At 41.7% G+C, this 24,102-nt stretch overlaps 1 protein-coding gene across 1 annotated transcript in view; it reads left to right on the top strand.

The window, feature by feature from the left end:
- The window catches only part of TTC39A (tetratricopeptide repeat domain 39A), a gene marked incomplete at its 3' end in the record, with an annotated part of 42,116 nt that overhangs the window by 8,314 nt on the left and 9,700 nt on the right, over positions 1–24,102 (top strand). Inside the window, exons 3-11 of the mRNA XM_082484413.1 lie at positions 80–156; positions 716–783; positions 3,590–3,654; positions 6,138–6,237; positions 7,879–7,944; positions 20,722–20,830; positions 21,488–21,555; positions 21,677–21,736; positions 22,507–22,668. Coding sequence (XP_082340539.1) covers positions 80–156; positions 716–783; positions 3,590–3,654; positions 6,138–6,237; positions 7,879–7,944; positions 20,722–20,830; positions 21,488–21,555; positions 21,677–21,736; positions 22,507–22,668 — 775 coding nt within the window. The remainder of the gene's footprint in view (positions 1–79; positions 157–715; positions 784–3,589; positions 3,655–6,137; positions 6,238–7,878; positions 7,945–20,721; positions 20,831–21,487; positions 21,556–21,676; positions 21,737–22,506; positions 22,669–24,102) is intronic.

Here is a 24,102-nt window from a genome sequence, read left to right as displayed (position 1 = left end):
GTACGGTGGCCAGCTGAAAGATATTGTTCTCTATTGTTAATGCTTTATGTTCAGAATAACCAAACTGACTTTTCTACAGATTTAGAAAGAAATCTACAGTAGCTGATTCTATCAACAACCTTGTGCATAGACAAAGCCTTGAACACTTTACTGAAGGTAACATTATCTCTAAATGCATAATGTTTCTGTCTTTTTTTTTTGCTACAATTTGAATTGTATAGAATTGTTCACCCAGTGTGTTTTTGTAGATTGTGAGTTCTCTGATAAAATTGCTGATTTGGCACTTCCAAAATTGCTGGATCAGTGTTTTGGCAATTGCTGGATCAGTGTTTTGGCAATTGCTGTGCCACCGCATTCAAAATAACTAATACTTTTTGTTGATTGCTGACTAAGCATTTCCAAAAATTGCTGGGTAAAGGAGTACCTAGAAAGAAGTATTGAAATGCCTAAAAAGGCTCTAGATCCAGGAATTCCTGGAAGGCATCAGAGAAATTCCTGCAAAGTTTCTGTAACTGTGTCATAGAATCATAGAATCAGTGAGTGTCATTCTGTTTGGAGTTACTTCAGTACTTTAGAACTGAAACACTACAGCAAATTTGGATAACATTTTTTCTGTTTGAGCTTTGTGATCTTATTCCTACATTAATAGGCTAAGTGTTTTTAATTACTTTTTGTCTGATTGATTTATTTTCTTCCCACCTCCATGTGACACTAGAGGAAATCCATGCAGAAATTTGCTATGCTGAATGTTTACTTCAGAGAGCAGCACTTACATTCCTCCAGGTATGGATTCCTGTGTGGCTCTTTGGGGGAAAAAAAAAAAGTACACACCATACAGGTTTATTTTCTTCAAATTAATTAAATGGTAGAAGACCCTTGTTTGACCTAATGATGCTCATGATTATCTGAAAATGCTTATCTCAATAGACATGGCACTGAGTCCCCTATGACGCCCTTCTCCAATCCCTTTTCGCTGTGTGAGATGTAACAGCAGTAAGCACCGATTTTCAAATGCTGTTTGTTGGGATATCAGATTAAAAGAAAGAAGAAAAAAAAAACAAAAACGAGATGGTCATTGAAGCAGTGCTATGATGGAATGAAAGCAAGATTTTTGTTTCAGTCAGGCTACTGGTTACTTTCCCATGACTGGTTTCTCACTTGTTTGTTCTTGAACGGCTATTACCGTCTGCATAGCTATTAGGCTCCACACATGCTTTGTGCTAAACAGCGCTGCCTGTCTTTAAAAGACGAGTTCTCCCTCTTCTTCAAATTTTGTCTGTCTGTACTAATGAAGCTTGATTTGTTTGATGGATGAGCATTAGCAATACTTACCAGCTTGCAATTTTAATAGTTAATCATAGTTGGAATAAGTGATTTTTCTTCTTGATTTGGCAGTATGACAGTTGGCCTCTTCATCTATGCAGAGGTGATAATAAAAGTCACATTCACAAAGGGCTTCTGCCTATTGGCTCGAAGATGCTGATAGAGAATGAAATGCAGGTGGTGATTTTATAGTGCTTGAGAGTTGCCAGGTGGGCTCTGATTTATGTTTCTTATAATCGTTTATCAACCGTGTAACCTTTTTCAGCTATCTGCCATGCCCCTCTGCTAGAAACTATTGCTTCATAGCAAAACCCGTAGTCAGAGTAGCTGCTTCTGAAGTTTTTTGGAGTGCTGATGATGGTGACTTTATGGTAAGGTGCTGGATTTTGAAATGCCCAAGATGCAGCTACCTACTTCCATATTCCTGCTGTTCTGGAATGACTAGTCTGTAGCACTGGGGACAGTTTGGGTGATATTTGAAGCTATGGAAGCGAGGCTTTTCAGAATGTCTCCATTATGCCCGTAAGAAAGGAGTGTTTAACGCATTGGTCTCTTGGTTTTAAGCACTATTTTTGCAGGTGTCTGTTTTTAAAAATGTTTATAGATACATGAGAAGTTTAAGAGTAAGAAAATAATTTCTTGTCCTCTTTTGCATCAAGAGTGCTTGTTCATTTGCTTCCTCTTCTATTCTGTGTTTAATTTTTCATGAATGCATTAACTGGTCTTAAAAATTAAACAAAGGCACTTGGTTCCAACAGCTATTGGGGTGGGTTAGTTTTGATGCTTAATGCAGGTGACCAAATCTACTTGAAAACACATAAAAATTAGTCTCAGGATTTTTCAGGGGCTGAACTATTCTCATATTAGTTATCTCTGTTGTTGGTATCATGAATATTCTGATTTTAAACACTTTTAAACCATCTTATTTCCTCTTTCCCTTTTCCATTCAAAGGAAAATATAACTGAACCTTTACATATGGTTAGGTATACTGTACCTGAATTTCCCCTCCCCCCCCAGTTACTAGTTAAAAACTGACTTTTTCTACAGAACAAAGAAAAACAGGATCACATTTTTCTGTGATTGTTTTGTTGCATGTGATTGACATTCGAGTCTCTGGGGATATATCATCAGGAATTACACAATCATTTATGGTGCATCCTCAATTATCACTCTTGATAATGTTGCTTAAGGACGACTGTAAAGGACGCAGGCTAGTGGTGGCATTGCAGGCTGCAGGAGTAAGCCCCTGCCCTTCAGTTCAGGCCATTGGGCTTCCTATACTAGTTCATAGAAAGCAAAATCTGGAAGAAGTTGAACTATAACTTTGATTGGATTATCTGCCTGATTTACAGGAGGATGGAAATCTTTTTGAGGCAGGTTCTGTCTCTTTGTTTACATATTGATGAGCACAGTTGGGCCCTTTTCCTTAACAATGGCAGCAAGACAACAAGTTCATTTAATCTATGCTATTTGGTCCGCAATGCTTCGTACAGCCTCTTAAAATACCATCACAGAAAAATTATCTGCTAAAACACGTGTAGTCTTCCTATCTCAAAGTAATAGCAGATATCAAACCAAACCAGAATGACAGATTACGTATGATGAGTGAGGCAGGAAACTGCCACCAGAAAGTTATGAGACTAAAGAGTTCTCTCTTTGGGATACAACTGTAAACTAATGGTCCTCCAGATACACTTTGCTGTAAGATCTTAGTTCATTATAGCTTGTAAAGTAACATGTTACCATACTAGTATGGATCTCATAGATACTTGAATATTCAGACCAGAAAGAACATATCTTGCATAACTTTACTTACCCTGCATCCTTTTTAGGATGTGAAACTATATTCTGTATACTCCTGAGGACCCACAGTTATTTGTATCAGGTGCTGAGCCAGGAAATGTTCAGATCTTAACTGTGATGAAGGACAAATGAGAGAAATCTGTTTTTTGAAACAGCCACAAATGCATGTTCCTTAGGAGCTATTCATTAGCTTAGTCCTGTGTTTATTAATGCAAATTCAGATGGTCCAAAGGTCACAAGGGCTAAACTAATCACAGAAAGCATCAAAATAAAGTGTCCGTGTCTGAACAGTAAAAATATTTTAATACAGAAAGGAAATCCTAGATCCACGTATTGTTTCTCAGAGACTTACATTGTCTGTGTCACGATAGTTGTGTTCAAAGCATGTGTTCATCTCAAAAAGAAAGAAGCTCTTTATAATGCTTATAAGGTCATATTGCTAATGTGTTTCCTTTCTAACAGGATGAGAATATGGTTAGCTTCATAAAAGGAGGCATCAAAGTCCGAAACAGTTACCAAACATACAGGTAAGTCAGAGTGATGATATGGTTAAGCATACTGTTACAGTAAAAAGTGCTGCTGCTTGAATCATCCAATTCACAAATTAATTACTGTTGTATTTATTGCAGCCTTTATTACAAGCCTCATGTCTGTAGCCTTTCTCAGCCCACACAAATTCTTTTGCATAAAAAAGGACATTGATATTATGATTTGGAATGTAAATATAGTGGACCCTAACCCTGTTAACTGCCAAGGTTTGCCTACTTCAAATACTATATCCTTGAAATTATGTCAAAAAATAACTGTTCTAAATGATGTAGTGTTCATTGTGTCTGCATAGCACAATTTGGAGGTCTTGAGATCATTAGGCGTATGAAATGGCATTTCTTTATAGTTCTAGCTGCAGCTTTTTGGAACATTCAAAACCAGTAGCTGAAGCACAAGTAATCCCATAATAAATGCATTAAACTAAAAATTAAGAGATAATAAACTGAAGAGCTTGCAATGGAGAGTGTAAGTGGCTTCAAACAAAGATTAAACTTACAGGAAATAGGTTTATAGGGGCTAGTTAGCATAATAGACCAGATGCACTCTCTCCACGTCATGAAGTCCCTGAACAGTCAAGCATGTGCCACTGTCTTAGTGAAATATTTGGTTAGCTGGACTTTTAATCTGGTTAACTATGGCAGTTGTTCTATTATAAAGAACGTGCTTGCTATTGAAAATGATAAACAGGGTTGCTTATCTGAGCTCACAATATGCCCATTACTTAGTGTCTATAAGCCAAAAACATCTGCTTAAGCAGATTTCTTTTCATCCAGGAAGTTATGGAGAACTATTTTCAACATGTGCAAAAGGTTGTGAAGTACAGTAGTAAATTCTAAAAATTACATTAAAATGTACACCATGGGAAGCATACTCAGTTGTGCCTCAATAAATTCAGATCAGCTGTAGTATATGTAAAAACAAAGTGTTACAAATCTAGTAGCTTTTAGGTGGTAGTCTTCAAAAGAATGCTAATAGTAACTTGCATATTACTAAAACATGTATTTTAACAGAAAGTAAGTTTGTGCGTGACATTGGCAGTTGTGATTTTTGTACTGTGCCTTTGACATGGGAAGAAATAATTGTTTGCAGTTTTGATGAGAGTGTGGTGCAACAGGTTACAGAGAAAACAATGAAATATGGAAATGAGACTTTATTTGCTTTGCTTGATCAGTATTTTTTACAACATAGCTTCTGATATAAAAAGCCATCTTTCCTTTCGCCGCTGTCAGCAGTACTGCTTGATAATCTGCAACAACAGCAACCCTGAAAAGACAGGAAGAGTAAATGTTGCAAAGCTCCAATTTTTAAAACTCTTTCAGGGAGGAAGGGTTACCATACACTAAAAAAAAAAAAAAAAAAAAAAAAATTTAGAAAAAAAAGACATGAAATAAAACAATAATTCAGAATGAAATATTTGCTTATTGTCAGTGAATAAAAAGTGTCAGAAAACTTTCACGGTAGTACAGACTTATATGAATAATTTTAAAAAGTGAAAACTAAATATGCATCGTATTTTGTTTTATTTTAGGACTTTAAATTTCGACTCAGAATAGTCACAAAAGTCATGTGTCTAGCAGACACAAAACAGCATCCAGTCCAGGTTCTCCAGAAGTACACTGAAAGGGAGAGAGATGACAGTGTCCATATTTGTGTGGGTTGAAGGCGACTCTAAATGCAAGGTCCATTGTAAAAACTGCAATTACAATGAATAGTCCTATACATGTTGGCAACAACCAGCAGATAAAAACATGACAGCCTGAACACAAGTATGTGACTGCCATTAAAACAGTGTTTTTCTTCTCCTAGTAATTAACAAAATAAACTAAAACAATAGTGTGAAAAACACGTAACTGTAGAAAGCTTGGAGACAAAACAGGTTCAAATCCATCTGGATCACACAGGGGAAATAAAGGGACACTACAAAGTTGAGATTTATGAAAGTTAGAAAAATAAGTGAAAAGTAATTTCCGATATACTTGTCCATTTAAAAATATTTATTACAGTTGTCTTTTCCTATATATAACAAAATGTTCTTTTGAGTGAATGTGCACAAAAAGGGAATATCTAATCCAGAAATTAAGGAAACTCAAATCCAATTTGCTAATTTAAATTTAACTCTCCTGCACTGCCCTGTCATCTCTTTTTGCAGTAGTAAAGGTTGGTGTTACTCCCAAAAGCCATTCTTGAAATATTTTCAGGCAGAAATGTGGTTGCAAATTGACTATGTCTGTTTGACAAGAATTAATCTCCAGGACTCCATATTTTTTAGTTGACAGTAATGTGACAGAAATGGTTTGTTGATAAATCCAATCAAATGTTGTGGGTGTTGTTCACCTGGGTGAGGTGACAAATTGACCTTTTTTGAACTATTATGTAGTTCAAGGTAATTGGGTTTCTTTCTTACTGAATTGTAATTAATCATTGTATTTACTGACAATGTAAAAGAATCGTGTGTTTTCAGGGAGCTGGACAGTCTCATACAGTCTCCACATTATGTCAAAGGAGAGAACCATCTTCATTTTGAGGGAGGTGTAAAACTTGGAGTTGGAGCATTTAATCTGGTATGTACCAACAGTTATTCTCTTGAGATGAGGTCCTGCAACCTCCTGAAATGAAAGTGATCTTAAATTAAATACCTGAGAAGTTCCACTGACATCAGTGTTACTAATCATACGGTTAAAATTAGGTATGTGCGCTGACACTTGCAGGATCCCAGTCTCTGGTCTAAGAATATCAGATAGTAATAAAAGCAGATCTCAACTATTGGATGGAAACATAGGCTGTTTAGTCAATGATGCTGGTTTAGCTATGGCCACAATGGAGGTAATTAAACTTCACAGTGGAACTCCAGCAAACTTCCTTGATATTTGTGGTGGTGCCACAGTGCATCAAGTGACAGAAGCCTTTAAGCTTATTACCTCTGATAAAAAGGTACTGGCTATTCTGGTAAATATTTTTGGTGGCATTATGCAATGTGATGTGATAGCCCAAGGCATTGTTATGGCAGTAAAGGTTTTGGACATAAAAATACCTGTTGTGGTACGGTTGCAAGGTACACGAGTTGATGATGCCACAGCTTTAATAACAGCTAGTAGCCTCAAAATCCTCACATGTGATGACTTGAATGAAGCTGCAAAAATGGTGGTGAAACTTTCTGAAATAGTAAGCTTAGCTAAACAAGCTCAGGTGGATGTTAAATTTCAATTGCCAATTCAATCTGAGAAAGGTCATGCTGGTGTCTAATACGCTTTAGAAAGAAAGAGACTGTTGCCCTCAATGTGAGCAACACTGCTTTTGTGTGTGCAGACCCACTTGTGCATCCTCATGGGGCGATTATCAATTGAGAAATGATCTCATCTGCCATGGGTTAAGGGCATGTTCTTTGAGAATGCAGCTGAGTGCCTTTGCCCAGCTTCCAGTAAGGCTGTTCGTTAGCCAAGCGACCAGTGCTTGGGAGGTGCTTGGAGGGGAAAGTGTTATAGTCTCGTGAGAAGTGACCCACTGGGATGGGGGCCAGGAGAGGCCATGCACAGAAACAGGAATTGCCTGTGCTTGCTGACTTCCATTTAATGTTTAACTGGCACTTGGGAAGGAACCAGGGACTTGGCTGTCAGCAGGGCAGTTGGTGGGGCAGGGTACCTGAATGGGGCCTGGGGTGATGCTCAGGCTGTTGTTGCTTGTGTTCTGGCCAGAAAGCGGGTGGTCAAATGCTACAGGACAGTTCCTGGTATGTCACAGGGGCATTGACCCAGAGATGGTGAGGCGTGACATGGTTGTTCAGGTGATGGGCTGCAGAAAGTGCCTGGTGCTTCCCCTTGGTTGTATTACTTTGCGTGAGTCTGGCACATGCCCAAACGTTAGATTTACTGCACAAAGAACAAATGCGTACTGTGCAGTATGCATCCAGTATTTCTGAAACATCCAAGAAGTACTAGAGTTGCTAAACATGTGCTGTGTAAACATATTTCTATCAAGGGAATCCTGGAGACCTCCCTGTCCCCTCTATTAAACAGATATTTCTGTTTAAATTGTATGTAAAATATAGCAGATGTATACACTTACCTAGAAAATCATCAGACATATAAAGATGTTTTTAGTAATTTTAGTGATTATTTCCTGTGTTTGGAAAAGTTGTAGGAGGCAGCTGGTAGCTGAGAGGCAGAAAGTCATTTACTGCATAACTGTTGCATTTCTTTCTGTAGACATTGTCCATGTTTCCCGCACGGATTCTGAGATTACTGGAGTTTGTTGGATTTTCTGGAAACAAGGTAAATGTGAACTGACTATTGTTGGTACATTCCTCTCACTCTTAAATTGAACAATGGAGAGAGGAGTTTCTCTCTTCTTCCTTACATTAGCTGTAACCCTCTGAAACACTTGATTGGTATCACACATGCACACTATTGGTACTGATGCTTTCATGAAGCTCAGTTTTCCTTTATATTTTTGTCTGAACTATTACACTTCAAAGATTGTGATACCATTGTTCAATGATGATACAGTTGTGAAACATGATAAAGATAATGGCTAATACAATGATGTTGACATGTTTGGTTTTTTTAGTTACTGGTGGTTTGATGTATGCTTGCGCTTAGAAATCCATAGTCAAAAGGGTATTCTTAGCCTTTAATATATTTGCTTGCTTGATCGTTACTGTCATTGTGGTATCTGAATGTCCCTGACAGGTTCCTGCATGACATCCAGTTGGGAAAAAAAAAATTCAATTTCATATCTGATTTTTTTTTTCTCTGTGTCTTTAATAGCAACTGGTAACTTGAGTGTGGCACCTAAATTCTCTTTACCTAAAAGAGTAAGTGCTTTTTTGCCTAGAGAATTACCAGTCTGACCTGTGTTTGTGCTAAAGGACAGAAGTTTAGTAATGAAGCACCAGTAAACTCACATGAACCTGAATTACTCTGCAGGGCAGATGCATAGAAAGTGCTGTGTTAGTTTTTTGTGGATTTGTTGTTTCAAGGTGGGATACTAAATTGATGGGAATATCTTGGCCTTGATACCTTGTACCTGCCCTTGTCTCTCATTCTACCAGCAGAACATGAGACTCCCTCAAAGTTAGGTTCCTAAATTAAGAAAACATGGTCCGTTTAACCTAAACCACTAGTCAGATTTATTTCATAAATAATGGGTAAGGTAAATGTTTGATGTCCCGCAAACACAACAAAAGGTCTATGAACAAGTTAAAACTTAACTCTTCTGTAATGCTTTCTATTTACAAAACAAGTTTCAAGGAGAAAAATGTTTCCTTAGTCAGAGATGCAACCTTACCTGACAGGTGAATGAGTGTCATCACCATTTTGTTAGTTTACAAAGAAGGAAAATAAAATGTCTTGTTTAAAAGCAAGGAGCTTTTGGCAGAGCATGGATTAGAACTTGGAACTTTCCAGGAGCTGACCAGGAGCTGTTTCACAAGCAGTAGAGGCAAAAATCAAATAGTTCTACCTGTCAGTTACAAAAATAAAGAGCATTTAAAGCAAAATATTATCCTAGAAATGTAAGGGCAATTCAAGTATCAGCAGCGTTCTGAGAATACTTTGCTGAACACTCATTACTGCGGATGAAAATGGTCCCTCTAATTGAATTTCTGATGTTTTCTTTTGGCCCTGGGATTTCTTGTGTGGCTGTGAGTGGGCTGATATTTGTGTTGATGAGTCAGCTCCTGTTCCAGTTTTTTAATAATTCACTGAAGCGTGACCTAGATTACCATAAATTTAAGAAAAACCTGCTGTCTGCACACCATAAAAAAGGAGTATTTTAAACATGTTGATCAGAGTTCATTGAAGGTCATTTGTTTTAACATCCTAAAAAAGTCTTTCTGCATTTACTATTTGTGAGTCAGAGGCCTAAAGCCAAAAGCAAAATTGCAATTGGGTTTGCAGTCCTTTCCAGTGGTGGTTTCCGAAGAAGAAGCTTGCAAGAGGAAACTGTCCCCTGCAGTACAGACAAGAGTCTAGAAGGTGAAACAAACAGGGACAGAGGAGGAGAGGGAAAGTTTGTGTCATGTGCAGCACCCCATCCAGAAGAAAGGAGTTTTGGATTCACCTGTGTTTGATCTTGCAGTCTTTTCCATTAAACGCTCATGGTGAGCATCAGACTGTGCAAAGACAAAAGCCATGGTTAGTGCCTTGAGCTGTTTACAGTTTACCTGAGAGAGCTGCAGTGCGCTGCAGGACAGCTTGCTTTTGGTGTGGGTTGTGTGTTTATTAAAAATGGATATAAAATTGCATTGCGTTATCTTCTGCAATACTAATCTGCCTTGAAGCCAGCAGATTTGCCCCTGGGCACTCTGCTTGTCTCTCAGACATGTTGTGTCTGATAGTAAATGAGGATATGCCCAAAGCTTGATTACTTCCTAAGCCATTTGTCGGTACTGTGGACAACATGATCAATTTCACAGCAGTCTGGACTCTCAAAATAGTAGGTTAGATAAGATCAAGAAAGTGTAAAAGTAGCCTGAGGCCACGTTTGTTCCCTTCCACTCCAAGATGTGCCAGTTGTGCCACTGTCACTCTTCAAGCTCCTTTCCCCTGTATCATTAGTCAAAATATGGGCTTATTTGTGTTTAATGGCATAGGCCCTGCATTTGGGCATTGAAGTTCAATGCAATTTTGTGTGACATTTTTGTGGGCAGAGATATATATTACACACCGTGAGGTACGCTGTGCTGGGGAGGCATGCCTTCCTCACCCACTGAGCAGTAGGTGGAGTATGTGTCCCATCTGGACTTCTTGTGTTTAATGGTAACTAACTTCGGGTGTGAGATGAGAAGAATCCTTGCACTGTCTCCTATATAAGCACTGAACCCTTCTTACTGACTCCTCTGCCAGGTCTCAGGCTAATATTTACTCCCGTTCTTATTTTATAGATTATTACAAATACTGTGCTGCCAGTTTAGAAGAGTTTGACATGAGCCCACCACATGTTAAGTGCAATTTGTCAGGGGGTCAGATGACAGCATGATTTCAGGGGAAGGCGGGAAAACTTTAAGATAGAACCTGTTTCTTTCAAATTATACTTTTTTATGTGGAAGGACATTTTTCCCAAAGCAGCTGAGCTGAAGAATATTTTTGATGTCTCAATTTGTAATAAATTGAATTCCAGTTTCCCACTAGGCGTCTTTTTGATTCGCATTTTGATCCTCTTCTGCAAATTTTAAATGAAGGTTAAATCTAAAATTATTTCATAGGATACATCCAGATGCCCCATCTAACAGTTTAATTAGTCAGTTCTTTATAAAAGCTGTTAGTAGTATCTATCCTTCTTGCTAAGCCTGCAGTAATATGAACAGGTCATGGGACATGAACGATGACCTTGCTTTGCTTTCATTGTCAAGATCCCTAATTAAAAGAGATGATTGACTTAAAAATATAATTCAAGAGCTTTTGCTTCAGGAAAGTAGATGGATTTTAGTCAGTGACGGCTGAAATAACGTTGTCTGATAATGGTTTTGAGCACTGTCCTTGTTCATCCTGCATTCACTGTGGGAACCCCCACTGCTCACATGTCTGAATGACAGAGCATTGGATATCTTGGAACAAGGATCAAATCACTGAGATACTGACGTAATGTAATGTCGTGACAGTCATGGGAGTTAAGAGATTGTAGGATGTTATGAGCAACTTGCCCAGAAAGATGAGGGTTATCATATTGGATCACACTTGTTTCTGAGAAGGGTCATTGCTCCCTGCTCTGTGTTGTACCTTACGCCCATCAGAGTAACTTACATTCTTGTGAAAACAAAAACTAAGCGCGCTAATGTCCTTTAAGTATTTTGAAGAAATTACAAGCATTTAATGCCTTGACCTCTGTTTTATATTGTAACAATACGCCCTGTAATAGACTTTGTTTGGAAGCTCATTTCTGGTGTTCTGGGATTGCTCATATCACCTGTGGCATAGGCGCGGGAGACATTTATGGGTTATTTATGGTCAGAAGGTGTGTCCTAACAATTAAGCAAAATATACTCATTTAGTGACTAGCAGCAGCGAGTGTAGTTTGTTTACGGACTTACTTCTTAAGCTCAAGTAGTAGCTGCTTGTGATTTGATTCCAAGATCCTCAGTTTGATCCCCAGTGAGGTTTATGTGGCTGTAATAGTATTGCCCAACTCATGACACCTCACTTAGCTGATTAGGTTTGCTGGCTAATCTCCGTAGGCTCCCTGTGGAGAAGGACTAGGTGCTTGAAAAGGTGATTCACCATGTCTGACCTAGGCTTCTGGGCTGGATTGTTCCTGGGAGGGGTACCTCTGCCGCTGCCAGCCCCAGAGCGAGCCTAGGGAGGCTGGCTGACTGAATGGGGTGTCTAAAACGTGTTTCCCAGTGACACCCTTCATCATCCCATTTTCCTGGGGATCTCATCATAACAGAAGCAGCATGCAAGAGGTTTTTTTTGAGGAGAAGCAGCTTTGTTGCAGCCTTTTCTACAAGCAAGTGTTGTAATACTAACAACTACTTCTAGTTTTCTATTTTTCAGACTGTGTCTACTGATCATATTGTTACGTTAATGTAGAAAGTTTGGGGTATTCAAGTGACAGAGTGAAAAGTAAGCATTCCTTAATACCTGTACCGAACAAAATAGGATTATGGCCATAACCACAGAGTGAGCTAACTTGCCCGGTGAGCTTCCCATACCTGTGTAACTACTCAGTTTAAGAACTTAGGCTCACGTATGCCAGATTTGCAGCCCTATTCCGATCAATGGGCAGCGTTCTTAACCCAGTAACTTCACAGTTACTGCTTTCCAGGTTGCAGTCCCACATAGGGTGCATGTGGATTGCATTCCCTGTCCGCACAGATGATAACTTTGTATTTGGCTGTATTAAAATACATTTTTGGGACCGAAATACGTAAGTGAGATCAACTTAACGAATGTTTAAATTATTCTATATGACTAATATAATTTGTTTCTGTATTGTTCTTAGTGCTATTCACAAATGTGATCAGCAGCCATTTTATATGTATTTTTATATTACATGGAAGATATCAAACACTGTAAGGCCTAGTACTGATGTCAGTAAAGGCTCAATGAAATATCCAGCCTGAAGATTTTTCAATTCAAAAAAATGTACTTTGGAAATCTACTTTGGAAATTTTTCTGCCAAAAATCATTCCACAGAATGTTTTGTCTTACTTCTACCACACAGTACTACAGGGCTACTTTTTTTGTCAATCCAAATATTTGTGGTCTTCATCTGGGCGGTTTAAAGAAGCTGAATAGATCATAGTTTGTTACTTATCTGTATCAATCAAACTTTTGCTCTCAGCAGAAAATGAAGTTAGCTTTATTTTGCAAAGTGCTTGATTTCCATTGTCATTGATTTTCAGTAATGATTTTGCTATCTTTTAATTTCTTTTAATTAATGTGACATGCAAGTCAGTATTTTCATTATTTTTTCCAGGCTAGATGTTATACTAATTGACCTGCAAATATGTGTGTTAATGGTACCTTTCCCTAAAACAGTAATTAATGTAATAATTTAAGTTTCTTTTGAAAAACATAAAATAACTGCATTTATATGAAAACAATTAACCACACTAGTTAAGTGAAAAATTGCTTGTATGATGAAAATTAGAATATGATTACAGGCTTCAGGGTTTACACAGTAAGTGGTAAAGGTGAGGTAGAGTAACAACTGTCTGTCGGCAAGGACGCACAAAAGATGAAAATCTGTGTTGAGATCATGCTCTGAGTGTTCTCTGATACCTTCCTCAGTGGCTCTGATAGACATCCCTCGGGGTCCCTATTTATAGTATAGCTGGTTTGAAAGGATGTCCTTCTAGTCACATGCATCACGTTCCAGTAACTTTCCATTGCAGTCACAGTGTAACTTTTAAACAGAATTTTCCCCAGCACACTGTGGATGTCTTACTGTGCATATTTACTAGTAGGCAGATCTCATGTTTAATGTTTGCATATTTATATTCTTGCTGTTGGTATCATGGAAGCAGTCCTAGAATGGGCTGCTAAACGCTGTTGCCTCAGGAGCTTGAATCCTTAAAGTTGGTTATCCGTCATGCTCTCACTGAACATGAACGCAGCACTATACTTGATTGCTTTAGTTCTTCCCAAAGGGAACAGAAATACTCTTCTTTTCATCATATTTTTCCACTCATGGTAGTGGGCCAACACCATTGCAAAGCTGGTTTTGTTCTTAACACACTTTAAAAAGCTATTTTGCCCTATTATCCTTTGCCCTGCTAGTTGCAAATTTTATTTTTTTTCTTGATATCTTTAACTCACTTATGCAGTGAGTAACAACAAACATGGTGTCGTGGTTTGGCCTCAGCCAGCAACAGAGAACCACGCAGCCGCTCGCACGACTCCCACAGCCGTGGGAAAAATCAGCAAAAAAAGGGCAAAACTCGTGGGTTGAAATATTATAATTTAGCAGAACAGACAAAGGGAAAAAGAAAGAAAGAAAAACAATAACACCGGTAAAGGAATACAAGAACGCGATTACAGTACCGCCGCGAAGCGCACCGACCGGACCCGCACCGCCGTGACCCGCCCCCGAGTGGCGACTGACTCCCCCGACCCGGCTAGCTCCTTTTATAGCGGGCATGGGTCACGTGGTATGGAATACGTGCCTCCCCTGCCGGCTCCTTGGAAATTAACCCCATCCTTGCCGGAACCAGGACATTATCCACCCCTTATTCCATACCATCTATGTCATGCCCAGATCTTTCAGTTCCCATAGTCTATGAGCCATCCCTTAAAAATGTCCATTAAGCTCACGTAGTCCATGACGGTAGGCTCCAGCAGTGAGAACAGTCTCTCAGGGCACATAAGATGATGTGTAGTGCTGAACTGGTGGGTGCTGTATTTGAAGCTCGTTACTGGGGAATGCAATACAGTCCATGCCCACGGTCCACAGGTTGAAGATGTCGATCTCAAGGAAAATTGCTGGGCGCCAGATACTAAGATCAGTTCTTATTACATCATAAAATTATTCACTGGCTATTCTCACCCAAAATCAAATCCCCATAAGGTACACATCGGACCTCCCCATCCTCTCGCATCACCCACCAAGTGCACCCGGGTCCTTGTGCAAAAGCAATCCCACGGATGGGTTTGCCTTTGCCTGAGGCAGGGCTAACCCAGACTGTCTTTCCTAACATATTCTTCATATGCACTACAGGGACTTTATCCCCTTCTACTGTACGTGGAAGTTTTGATTGGGCAGGGCCAGCTCGATTGGCAGATCCCCTAGTGTTAACTAACCAGGTGGCTTTTGCTAAATGAGTATCCCAATGTTTGAAGGTCCCACCCCCCATGGCTCTCAGGGTAGTCTTTAGCAGTCCATTATATCGTTCTATCTTACCCGAGGCTGGTGCGTGATAAGGAATATGATATACCCACTCAATGCCATGCTCTTTGGCCCAGGTGTCTATGAGGCTGTTTCGGAAGTGAGTCCCGTTGTCCGACTCAATTCTTTCTGGGGTGCCATGTCGCCATAGGATTTGCTTTTCAAGGCCCAGGATAGTGTTACGGGCGGTGGCATGGGGCACAGGGTATGTTTCCAGCCATCCAGTGGTTGCTTCCACCATTGTGAGCACGTGGCGCTTGCCTTGGCGAGTTTGTGGGAGTGTGATATAATCAATCTGCCAGGCCTCCCCATATTTATATTTTAGCCATCGTCCTCCGTACCAAAGAGGCTTTAACCGCTTGGCTTGCTTAATGGCAGCACACGTTTCACATTCGTGGATAACCTGTGCAATGGTGTCCATGGTCAAGTCCACCCCTCGGTCACGAGCCCATCTATATGTTGCATCTCTTCCTTGATGGCCTGAGGCATCGTGGGCCCACCGAGCTATGAATAGTTCACCCTTACGTTGCCAGTCCAGATCCACCTCAGCCACTTCAATTTTAGCAGCCTGATCTACCTGCTGGTTGTTTTGATGTTCCTCAGTGGCCCGATTCTTGGGGATGTGGGCATCTACATGACGTACTTTCACAACCAGATTCTCAATCCGGGCAGCTATATCTTGCCACAGTTCAGCAGCCCAGATGGGCTTACCTCTGCGCTGCCAGTTGTTCTGCTTCCACTGCTGTAACCACCCCCACAGAGCATTTGCCACCATCCATGAATCAGTATAGAGGTAAAGTACCGGCCATTTCTCTCGCTCAGCAATGTCCAAAGCCAGCTGGATGGCTTTTACCTCTGCAAACTGACTCGACTCACCTTGTCCTTCGGTGGCTTCTGCAACTCGTCGTGTCGGACTCCACACAGCAGCCTTCCACTTTCGATGCTTTCCCACAATTCGGCAGGACCCATCAGTGAACAGGGCATGTTTCTTCTCATTTTCTGGCAGTTCATTATACGGTGGGGCCTCTTCTGCACGCGTCACCTCTTCCTCTGGTGATATTCCGAAATCTTTGCCTTCTGGCCAGTCCATGATCACTTCCAGTATGCCTGGACGACTGGGGTTTCCCATTCGAGTTCGCTGGGTGATCAGTGCAATCCACTTACTCCACGTAGCATCAGTTGCATGATGTGTGGCAGGGACCCTTTCTTTGAACATCCAGCCCAGCACTGGCAGTCGAGGTGCTAAGAGGAGCTGTGCTTCAGTGCCAACCACCTCCGAAGCAGCTCGAACCCCCTCGTATGCTGCCAATATCTCCTTTTCTGTTGGGGTATAGCGGGCTTCGGATCCTCTGTATCCCCGACTCCAGAACCCCAGGGGTCGACCTCGAGTCTCCCCTGGTGCTTTTTGCCAGAGGCTCCAGGTAGGGCCATTCTCCCCGGCTGCAGTGTAGAGCACATTTTTAACGTCTTGTCCTGCCCTGACTGGCCCCAGCGCTACTGCATGAACTATTTCCTGCTTAATTTGTTCGAAAGCTTGTCGTTGCTCAGGACCCCACTTAAAATCATTCTTTTTCCGCGTCACTTGATATAGAGGGCTCACAATCAGACTGTAATTTGGAATATGCATCCTCCAAAAACCCACAACACCTAAGAAAGCTTGTGTTTCCTTTTTACTAGTCGGTGGGGACATAGCTGCTATTTTGTTGATCACATCCATTGGGATCTGACGGCGTCCATCTTGCCACTTTATTCCTAAAAATTGGATCTCCTGTGCAGGTCCCTTAACCTTACTTCGTTTTATGGCAAAGCCAGCTTTCAGAAGGATTTGAACTATTTTATTCCCTTTCTCAAAAACTTCTTCTGCTGTGTCGCCCCATACAATGATGTCATCAATGTACTGCAAATGTTCTGGAGCTTCACCCTGTTCCAGTGTGGTCTGGATCAGTCCATGACAAATGGTGGGGCTGTGTTTCCACCCCTGGGGCAGTCGATTCCAGGTGTACTGGATGCCCTTCCAAGTGAAAGCAAACTGTGGCCTGCACTCTGCCGCCAAAGGGATTGAGAAGAATGCATTGGCGATATCAATCGTTGCATACCACTTGGCTGCCTTCGACTCCAGTTCGTATTGAAGCTCTAGCATGTCTGGCACAGCAGCGCTCAGCGGTGGTGTGACTTCATTCAGGCCACGATAATCCACTGTTAGCCTCCACTCTCCATTAGATTTTCGCACTGGCCATATGGGACTATTAAAGGGTGAGCGAGTCTTGCTAATCACTCCTTGAGTCTCTAGTTGACGAATCAACTTATGGATGGGAATCACAGAGTCTCGGTTAGTACGATATTGCCGTCGATGCACCGTTGTGGTAGCAATCGGCACCTGTTGTTCTTTGACCCTCAACAACCCTACCACAGAGGGGTCCTCTGAGAGACCAGGCAAGGTGGATAACTGTTCAATTTCTTCCGTCTCCAAGGCAGCTATGCCAAAAGCCCACCGGTATCCTTTTGGGTCCTTAAAGTATCCTCTCCTGAGATAGTCTATGCCAAGGATGCATGGAGCCTCTGGGCCAGTCACAATGGGATGCTTTTGCCACTCATTTCCAGTTAGGCTTACTTCAGCTTCCAGTACAGTCAACTCTTGTGATCCCCCTGTTACTCCAGAAATACAAATGGGTTCTGCTCCTCTGTAATTTGATGGTATTAAGGTGCATTGTGCACCAGTGTCCACCAGAGCCTTATACTCCTGTGGCTCAGATGTGCCAGGCCATCGAATCCACACAGTCCAATAAACCCGGTTGTCCCTTTCCCCCACCTGGCTGGAGGCAGGGCCCCTCTAATCCTGATCATAGTATACATTACTCACCTGTTGCAAAAATGATTTGGAAGTCCCTTCAAGAGGATCGGAGGTTAGATCAGGCCTTCCATTCTGTCTGGGGAACTGTCTGCTGGAAACAGGAGCTGCACTTTTTCTGGAGGGATCCCCTTTTGTGTTTGTTCTTCCTTGCAGCTCACGTACCCGTGTCCGTAGTGCTGAGGTAGGTTGTCCATCCCACCTCCTCATGTCCTCTCCGTGGTCACGCAGGTAAAACCACAGGGTGCCTCGTTGTGTGTACCCCCTGTACTCTTCCTCTTGAGTAGGGAAACGCCTGCTCCTAATAGCTGAGATGCTGGCCTGTACAGGTGGGGTGTAGGACATACTCTCTTCAAGTTGCTGGACCTTCTGGGACAGTTTCTCCACAGCTGAAACGAGGGGGGAAGATAGGCTTTCTTCATATTGACGGAGTCGTCCAGCCACCTCATCCACCGTTGGTCCCTCTTCACCTCTCCATTCCATCACTGCCAAGGAGTTGGCATATGATGATGGTGCGCTCCGTACAAACTTCCGCCATATGGGCCTTGTGCACTGGACTTCATCAGGATCTGTGGGTAACTGCGCATTATCTGGGTCAAAGTAAATCATCTCTCGTACGGCTAATTCCCTTAGGTACTGGATACCTTTTTCCATGGTGGTCCACTTGCTTGGACGACATACAACATCTTCACTGAAAGGATACCTTTCCCTTACACCTGACAGGAGTCGTCTCCAGAGGCTGAGGGCTTGTGTCTTTTTCCCAATTGCCTTGTCAATGCCTGCCTCCCTAGACAGGGATCCCAGCTGCTTAGCTTCCCTGCCCTCTAATTCCAAGCTACTGGCCCCGTTATCCCAGCATCGGAGCAGCCAGGTGACAATGTGCTCACCAGGAAGTCGACTGAAATCTTTTCGCATATCTCGCAGCTCACTCAGGGATAGGGATCGGGTTATTACCTCTGGTTCTGTCTCTTCCTCCTGTTCCTTTGATGGCCCTGGTTCATCATCATCCTTTACTATGCGAACTGATTTCTTGGTGTATTTCTTCTTCTGTATAGGAGCAACTGATACTGGCACAGGTTGGTTGTCCAATTCAGCTGCAGTGCCTGCCACTGGGGTTTGAGTGGCTGCATTGCCTGTCACCAGGGTTTGAGTAGCCACAGTGCCTGCCACTGGAGTTAGAGTAGCCTCATTGTCTGCCACCGGAGTTGGAGTAGGCATAGTGCCTATCACTGGAGTTGGAGTAGGCTCCTTGTCTGCCACCGGGGTTGGAGTAGCCTCCTTGTCTGCTGGTCTGGCTTTCCCCTCTTTCCCCTGAAGGTCCTGCGTAGTACTGAGCAGTGTTTGGTAGATACTGGCCAGGGCCCAACACAGTGCCATAAGTTGTGCCTCTCTGGAATAGCCACAGCATTTTCCTTTGAAATATTCTATTACTTTATCAGGGTCCTGTAGTTGTTCAAGGGTGAAGTCCCAAACCATTGGAGGTGAGAAGTTCTCTAGATATCTGCCCATGTTCTCCCACATCCCATGCCACCCCTGACTATCTGGCCTTGGGACAGATTTCTGAGTGGTAGTCTTAAACAGCTTTTTTACCCTAAAAAAGACTTGAAAAACATTCAGGAGACATAGCAATAGGAACACGCTGGTTTGAGCATCCCAAGGATATTCAAAATTCTCAAGAGGTGTTACACCTGGCCCAAAGGAGAAAAAGGAGGCAAAAGAGCTGGGGAAAGTATCTCCCCCTGTTTCTCCCATAGATTGGGTGTGATTATTGATAACTTCTGAGAGACGGTAACCAAGGTATGGACAGGACAGCAATACTACATAGAAACCCCAACAAAGCCACTTGAATAGTGATGTTACCATATCATAAGCTGATATTGCACAGGACAGCAAAATTATAGTCCTGATCCCTCTCCCTGAGATAACAAACAGCATCACAGGGAGTACATACAGCATATAAGAATTTACATAACACAGCCATGTAAACAAACGAAGCAACATTGTAACCGGCAACTATTTAACTAATAGGAGAAATACATATAAGAAATCCGTTTTAACAAGCTCTGGTCAGATCTGTTGTTATTACAACCCTTCGAGCCCCACGTTGGGCGCCAAAAAGGACTGTCGTGGTTTGGCCTCAGCCAGCAACAGAGAACCACGCAGCCGCTCGCACGACTCCCACAGCCGTGGGAAAAATCAGCAAAAAAAGGGCAAAACTCGTGGGTTGAAATATTATAATTTAGCAGAACAGACAAAGGGAAAAAGAAAGAAAGAAAAACAATAACACCGGTAAAGGAATACAAGAACGCGATTACAGTACCGCCGCGAAGCGCACCGACCGGACCCGCACCGCCGTGACCCGCCCCCGAGTGGCGACTGACTCCCCCGACCCGGCTAGCTCCTTTTATAGCGGGCATGGGTCACGTGGTATGGAATACGTGCCTCCCCTGCCGGCTCCTTGGAAATTAACCCCATCCTTGCCGGAACCAGGACACATGGATACACTGCAATAGCGATACGTGTTATTTGCCTTGCATTTAAAAACTCTGGGGTTTTTTTTCTGGAATGCTTTTTAGCAGCACTTGGACGACGGTGATAAGTTGTCTCACATTCTCTTATGTTAACCGTGTAATAAATCCCAAATTGCTGCTCTGTCATCAGATGTTTTCCAGGCAAAGCAGTAACTCCATGAAAAACTGTTAGTTAACTTCATATGTGTGGTTTTTATTTTTGATTGCTATGTAAGCAATGTATGTCGGTGCATCTTGGGAATTTGGTGAGTGCGCAGCCTGTAGATGACACTGCAGGAGTTAACCTAGCAAAAACACAGCTTTGGTTCTTTTCCAATACTTTGTCCTCACCTCTTTTTGCACAGGAGCATGGTCTGCTGCAGCTTCAAGAAGGAGCATCGTCATACAGCTTTAGGTCGGTGCTGTGTACCATGCTGTTGCTTTGCTATCATACTTTCATGACCTTTGTGTTAGGTAAGATTGTTTATAATAACTCTTGGATTTGATTAGTTCTTGTGGGACACAGGGGGAAAAAGGTGATTGCATCACCTGTGTGTTGGTGAACTGTTTGTTCATCATCAGATTAAATATAACTCATTTGTGGGTGATTTTACAATAGTGATCATAACTGAAGAGAGTGTCTTAATCTTCAAGATGGAGGTCTGTTTAACACATAAGAAGGGAGGCGATGGGGATAGCAGAGGAAACTGTGAGAACTAAATCTGTCTTCAGTAGTCAGGTGCATTATTTGGGAGGTTAAAATAATGGCTGTAAGTGATGACTTCCTGAATACTTTGTTCACGCTTAATATGTCATCCCTGACTTTTCTGGGAGGTGATAGCTTCCCGCTGAGATATACTTCCCTGTTATCTCCTGCTAAAGCATTCTACAAAATGTGTTGGGCTGCACATAAGTGAGTTTTCAGGTCGGTAGGCACAATGTTGTTGAGGTCTTCCTGCTTGCTGACTTAGTGCAACACCAACCTTTATTTATGCCTTACTTATCAGAGAGAGGAACTTGGGTATTGGCCAGATGAGGATGGCTAATCAGTACTTTGCATTCCTGTTCTTTTTTTCTTTTTTTTTTTTCTTTTCTTACTATTTTTATCAATTGCATTTTTATGCATTCTAGGGACAGGAAAAGGAAATGTTGAGGAGGCAGAAAGACTACTTAAGCCTTACTTGGCTCGCTATCCAAAGGTAAAATGAATCATAATTTAGTTTGGTCTGATTATTTAATGTTTTCTTGCCAAATCTAGACTGTATAGTCAGCTTGAAAACTGTTATAGAATACTTGTATTTTTATTATTATTTATTACAGGGAGCCATATTCCTGTTTTTTGCAGGCAGGATAGAAACACTAAAGGGTAATATTGATGCGGTAAGTAATCCTTTTGCTCTTGGGAAAGCAAGTCTCGAAAGCTTTAGGAAGACTCCTCCAGGAACAATGTTTCCTTTTTGGCTAACGTTTTCTGTGGCTTTGGCCTGTATGTAATTAATAGTTTATGGATTACAAGTAGGAATATTGAAAACTATTTTGACTAGCTTGTTTGACCAGCCTGTTTTGCTACCCTGCTCAATTTCTGGTGATAATCTAGTCCGCCAGTATTAGTGACACAGTTTTCTCATTGTCTTTCCTATCCTGAAGCCACCTGTGCCTTTAATAACATCCAGTGGTAATCCTTTGCCTTCAGTCTGAGTGGAGAGTCATGTAAGACTTGAAAGAATTAGGGAGGTGAAGAATGCGTGTCCAAAATACTCTTAGAGTATCAGCTGGTGTGCAGTGCGGTAGCTGCCTTGAAATCTTTGGAGCTGCAACAGTGAATGTCAGCTGAGCATCTGTCCTTTGACTTTAGTTTCCTGATTTCCCTAGGCACAAACATTCATTTTGCCTATGCTTGGGAGTTAATATAACTGCCAAGAATGGGGAGCTCTGTGGCAGGGGTAAACTTGCTAACACCAGGATGACTGTGGAGCCAAGGATCTCTTGTGTGAAGCCAGCAGATGTGATTTGGGGAGTGCTGGGCTGTTAATAATTTGGAAGTTGCAGGAGCCATCCTGGCAGATCGTGGAGCCCCAGTGTCTATTACAGCACTGGTATATATGTATTTACACATGATTAAGGCAGTGTTTGGAAATCTCTGTGTTCAGGCAGTTAATAGGTATGAAGAATGTTGCGAGGCTCAGCAATACTGGAAGCAGTTTCATCACATGTGTTACTGGGAGCTCATGTGGTGCTTCACCTACAAGCGCCAGTGGAAGATGGCTTTCTTCTATGCCGACCTGCTAAGCAAAGAAAACACTTGGTCAAAGGTGAGTTAATCGGAACAGGAGGGCGGAAGGCCCGGTAGTATCTGTTAACTTTCAGCCAGATTGAGTTGATTTTTTTGTAGCTTTAAAGATGAAGATTGTAAAACAAAACCTGATCTGCAGTGGCTTTTATAGACCAATGTGAATCGCAGACATTCAAATCTGAACAGATTGTGGGCAAACACAAATCTTTTGGGCCTGACGTGTAGATGAAAAACAGCTTGTTAAAGATGTTCTGCTGTGTATTGACTGGTTGTGTCATCAACACATTGCAATTAATGGCACAAGTTGCCATTTCTTTCATTACATTATGGATATAAGCTCCTTTGGTGACGAGTGAGGCTAGCCATGATGGTGCCTCCAGGATAATAAATATAATTAGAAGAGGCACTCGCCCTGTGTGTCTGAAAGGGAGAAGCTCTTCCATCCAGAACCCTGGTAGCTTTCCTCCCTTCGTCTTCCCCTGAGCCCCAGGGAAATCTGTCAGAAGGGATTAAGTCTGGCCTGGGGTGGGGGGAGTGGTTGATCCAAGGTTTGATTTTTCTTAATGTGATCACACGGTGTATGTGGGAAGGGTATCTCTGTTTTTTCTACTGCACGTTTTATGTATTGGCCAAGTGGAACCAAAACCGACATAAGGTCCAAGCACTCAGGTGAGAGCAACTCTCTCAGTGCTCCCACTCGGGTGAAAACTGCAGTGTGGACCCCCTGTGCCCCTGAGGATTCCAGCAACGCATTCAGCCAGGGGCATTTGTCTGAATAGCTCCCACAGATCTCCCATGGCCAGGGGCGCACCACCTGGTGAAAATCTTTAATATCCTGAAATGCTGTAGGATTAATATTAATGTGTGTCCTTTTAAACTGTGTGTAGTTTCATAGTATGTTGCAGGGGCCTTAGAGAAGCAGAGAAGATGCTTTCTATTAATATTTCATCTACAGTGTGATGTGATTGGAGCAAATTAGTAACTACATGAGCTAAATGATAGATGGTCATGTATATGCACTGTTAGATTCTGGTGAAAATAAATAATCACAGCGTAAAATATTCTAGAAAACTCCTGAAGCTTATGGTTATTATAGACTGCTTAAAGCAGTACTCAAGAATTCACCAACTGTTATTCTTTATTCTTGCAAGAGTTATAACATTTGCTGCTGCTTTGCTTTCCTTGGTTGCTGAACGTATGATTACTCAGGAATCCCTATGAAATCAGTACTTTTCATAATCTGAAATCATGAAACCCTTCAAAAACTGTTTCATGTTCTCTAGAACCTAATATTTGAGATATGCTACCAAGTTGTGATTGGACATATAGACTGTATAGTAGTGGGTTTTTTTCTCTGAGCATGACCTTTTCATGAGTTTCCTAGTATGTATTCTGAGAGCAATAAAAATTGACTTTACACAAACTTGACATTTGTTCTTGGAATGTGGACATA

This window comes from Vanellus vanellus, assembly GCF_965231255.1.
Source record: "Vanellus vanellus genome assembly, chromosome: 5".
NCBI classification, from domain to species: Eukaryota; Metazoa; Chordata; class Aves; order Charadriiformes; family Charadriidae; genus Vanellus; species Vanellus vanellus.
This window is presented reverse-complemented; position numbering and strand designations above follow the sequence as displayed.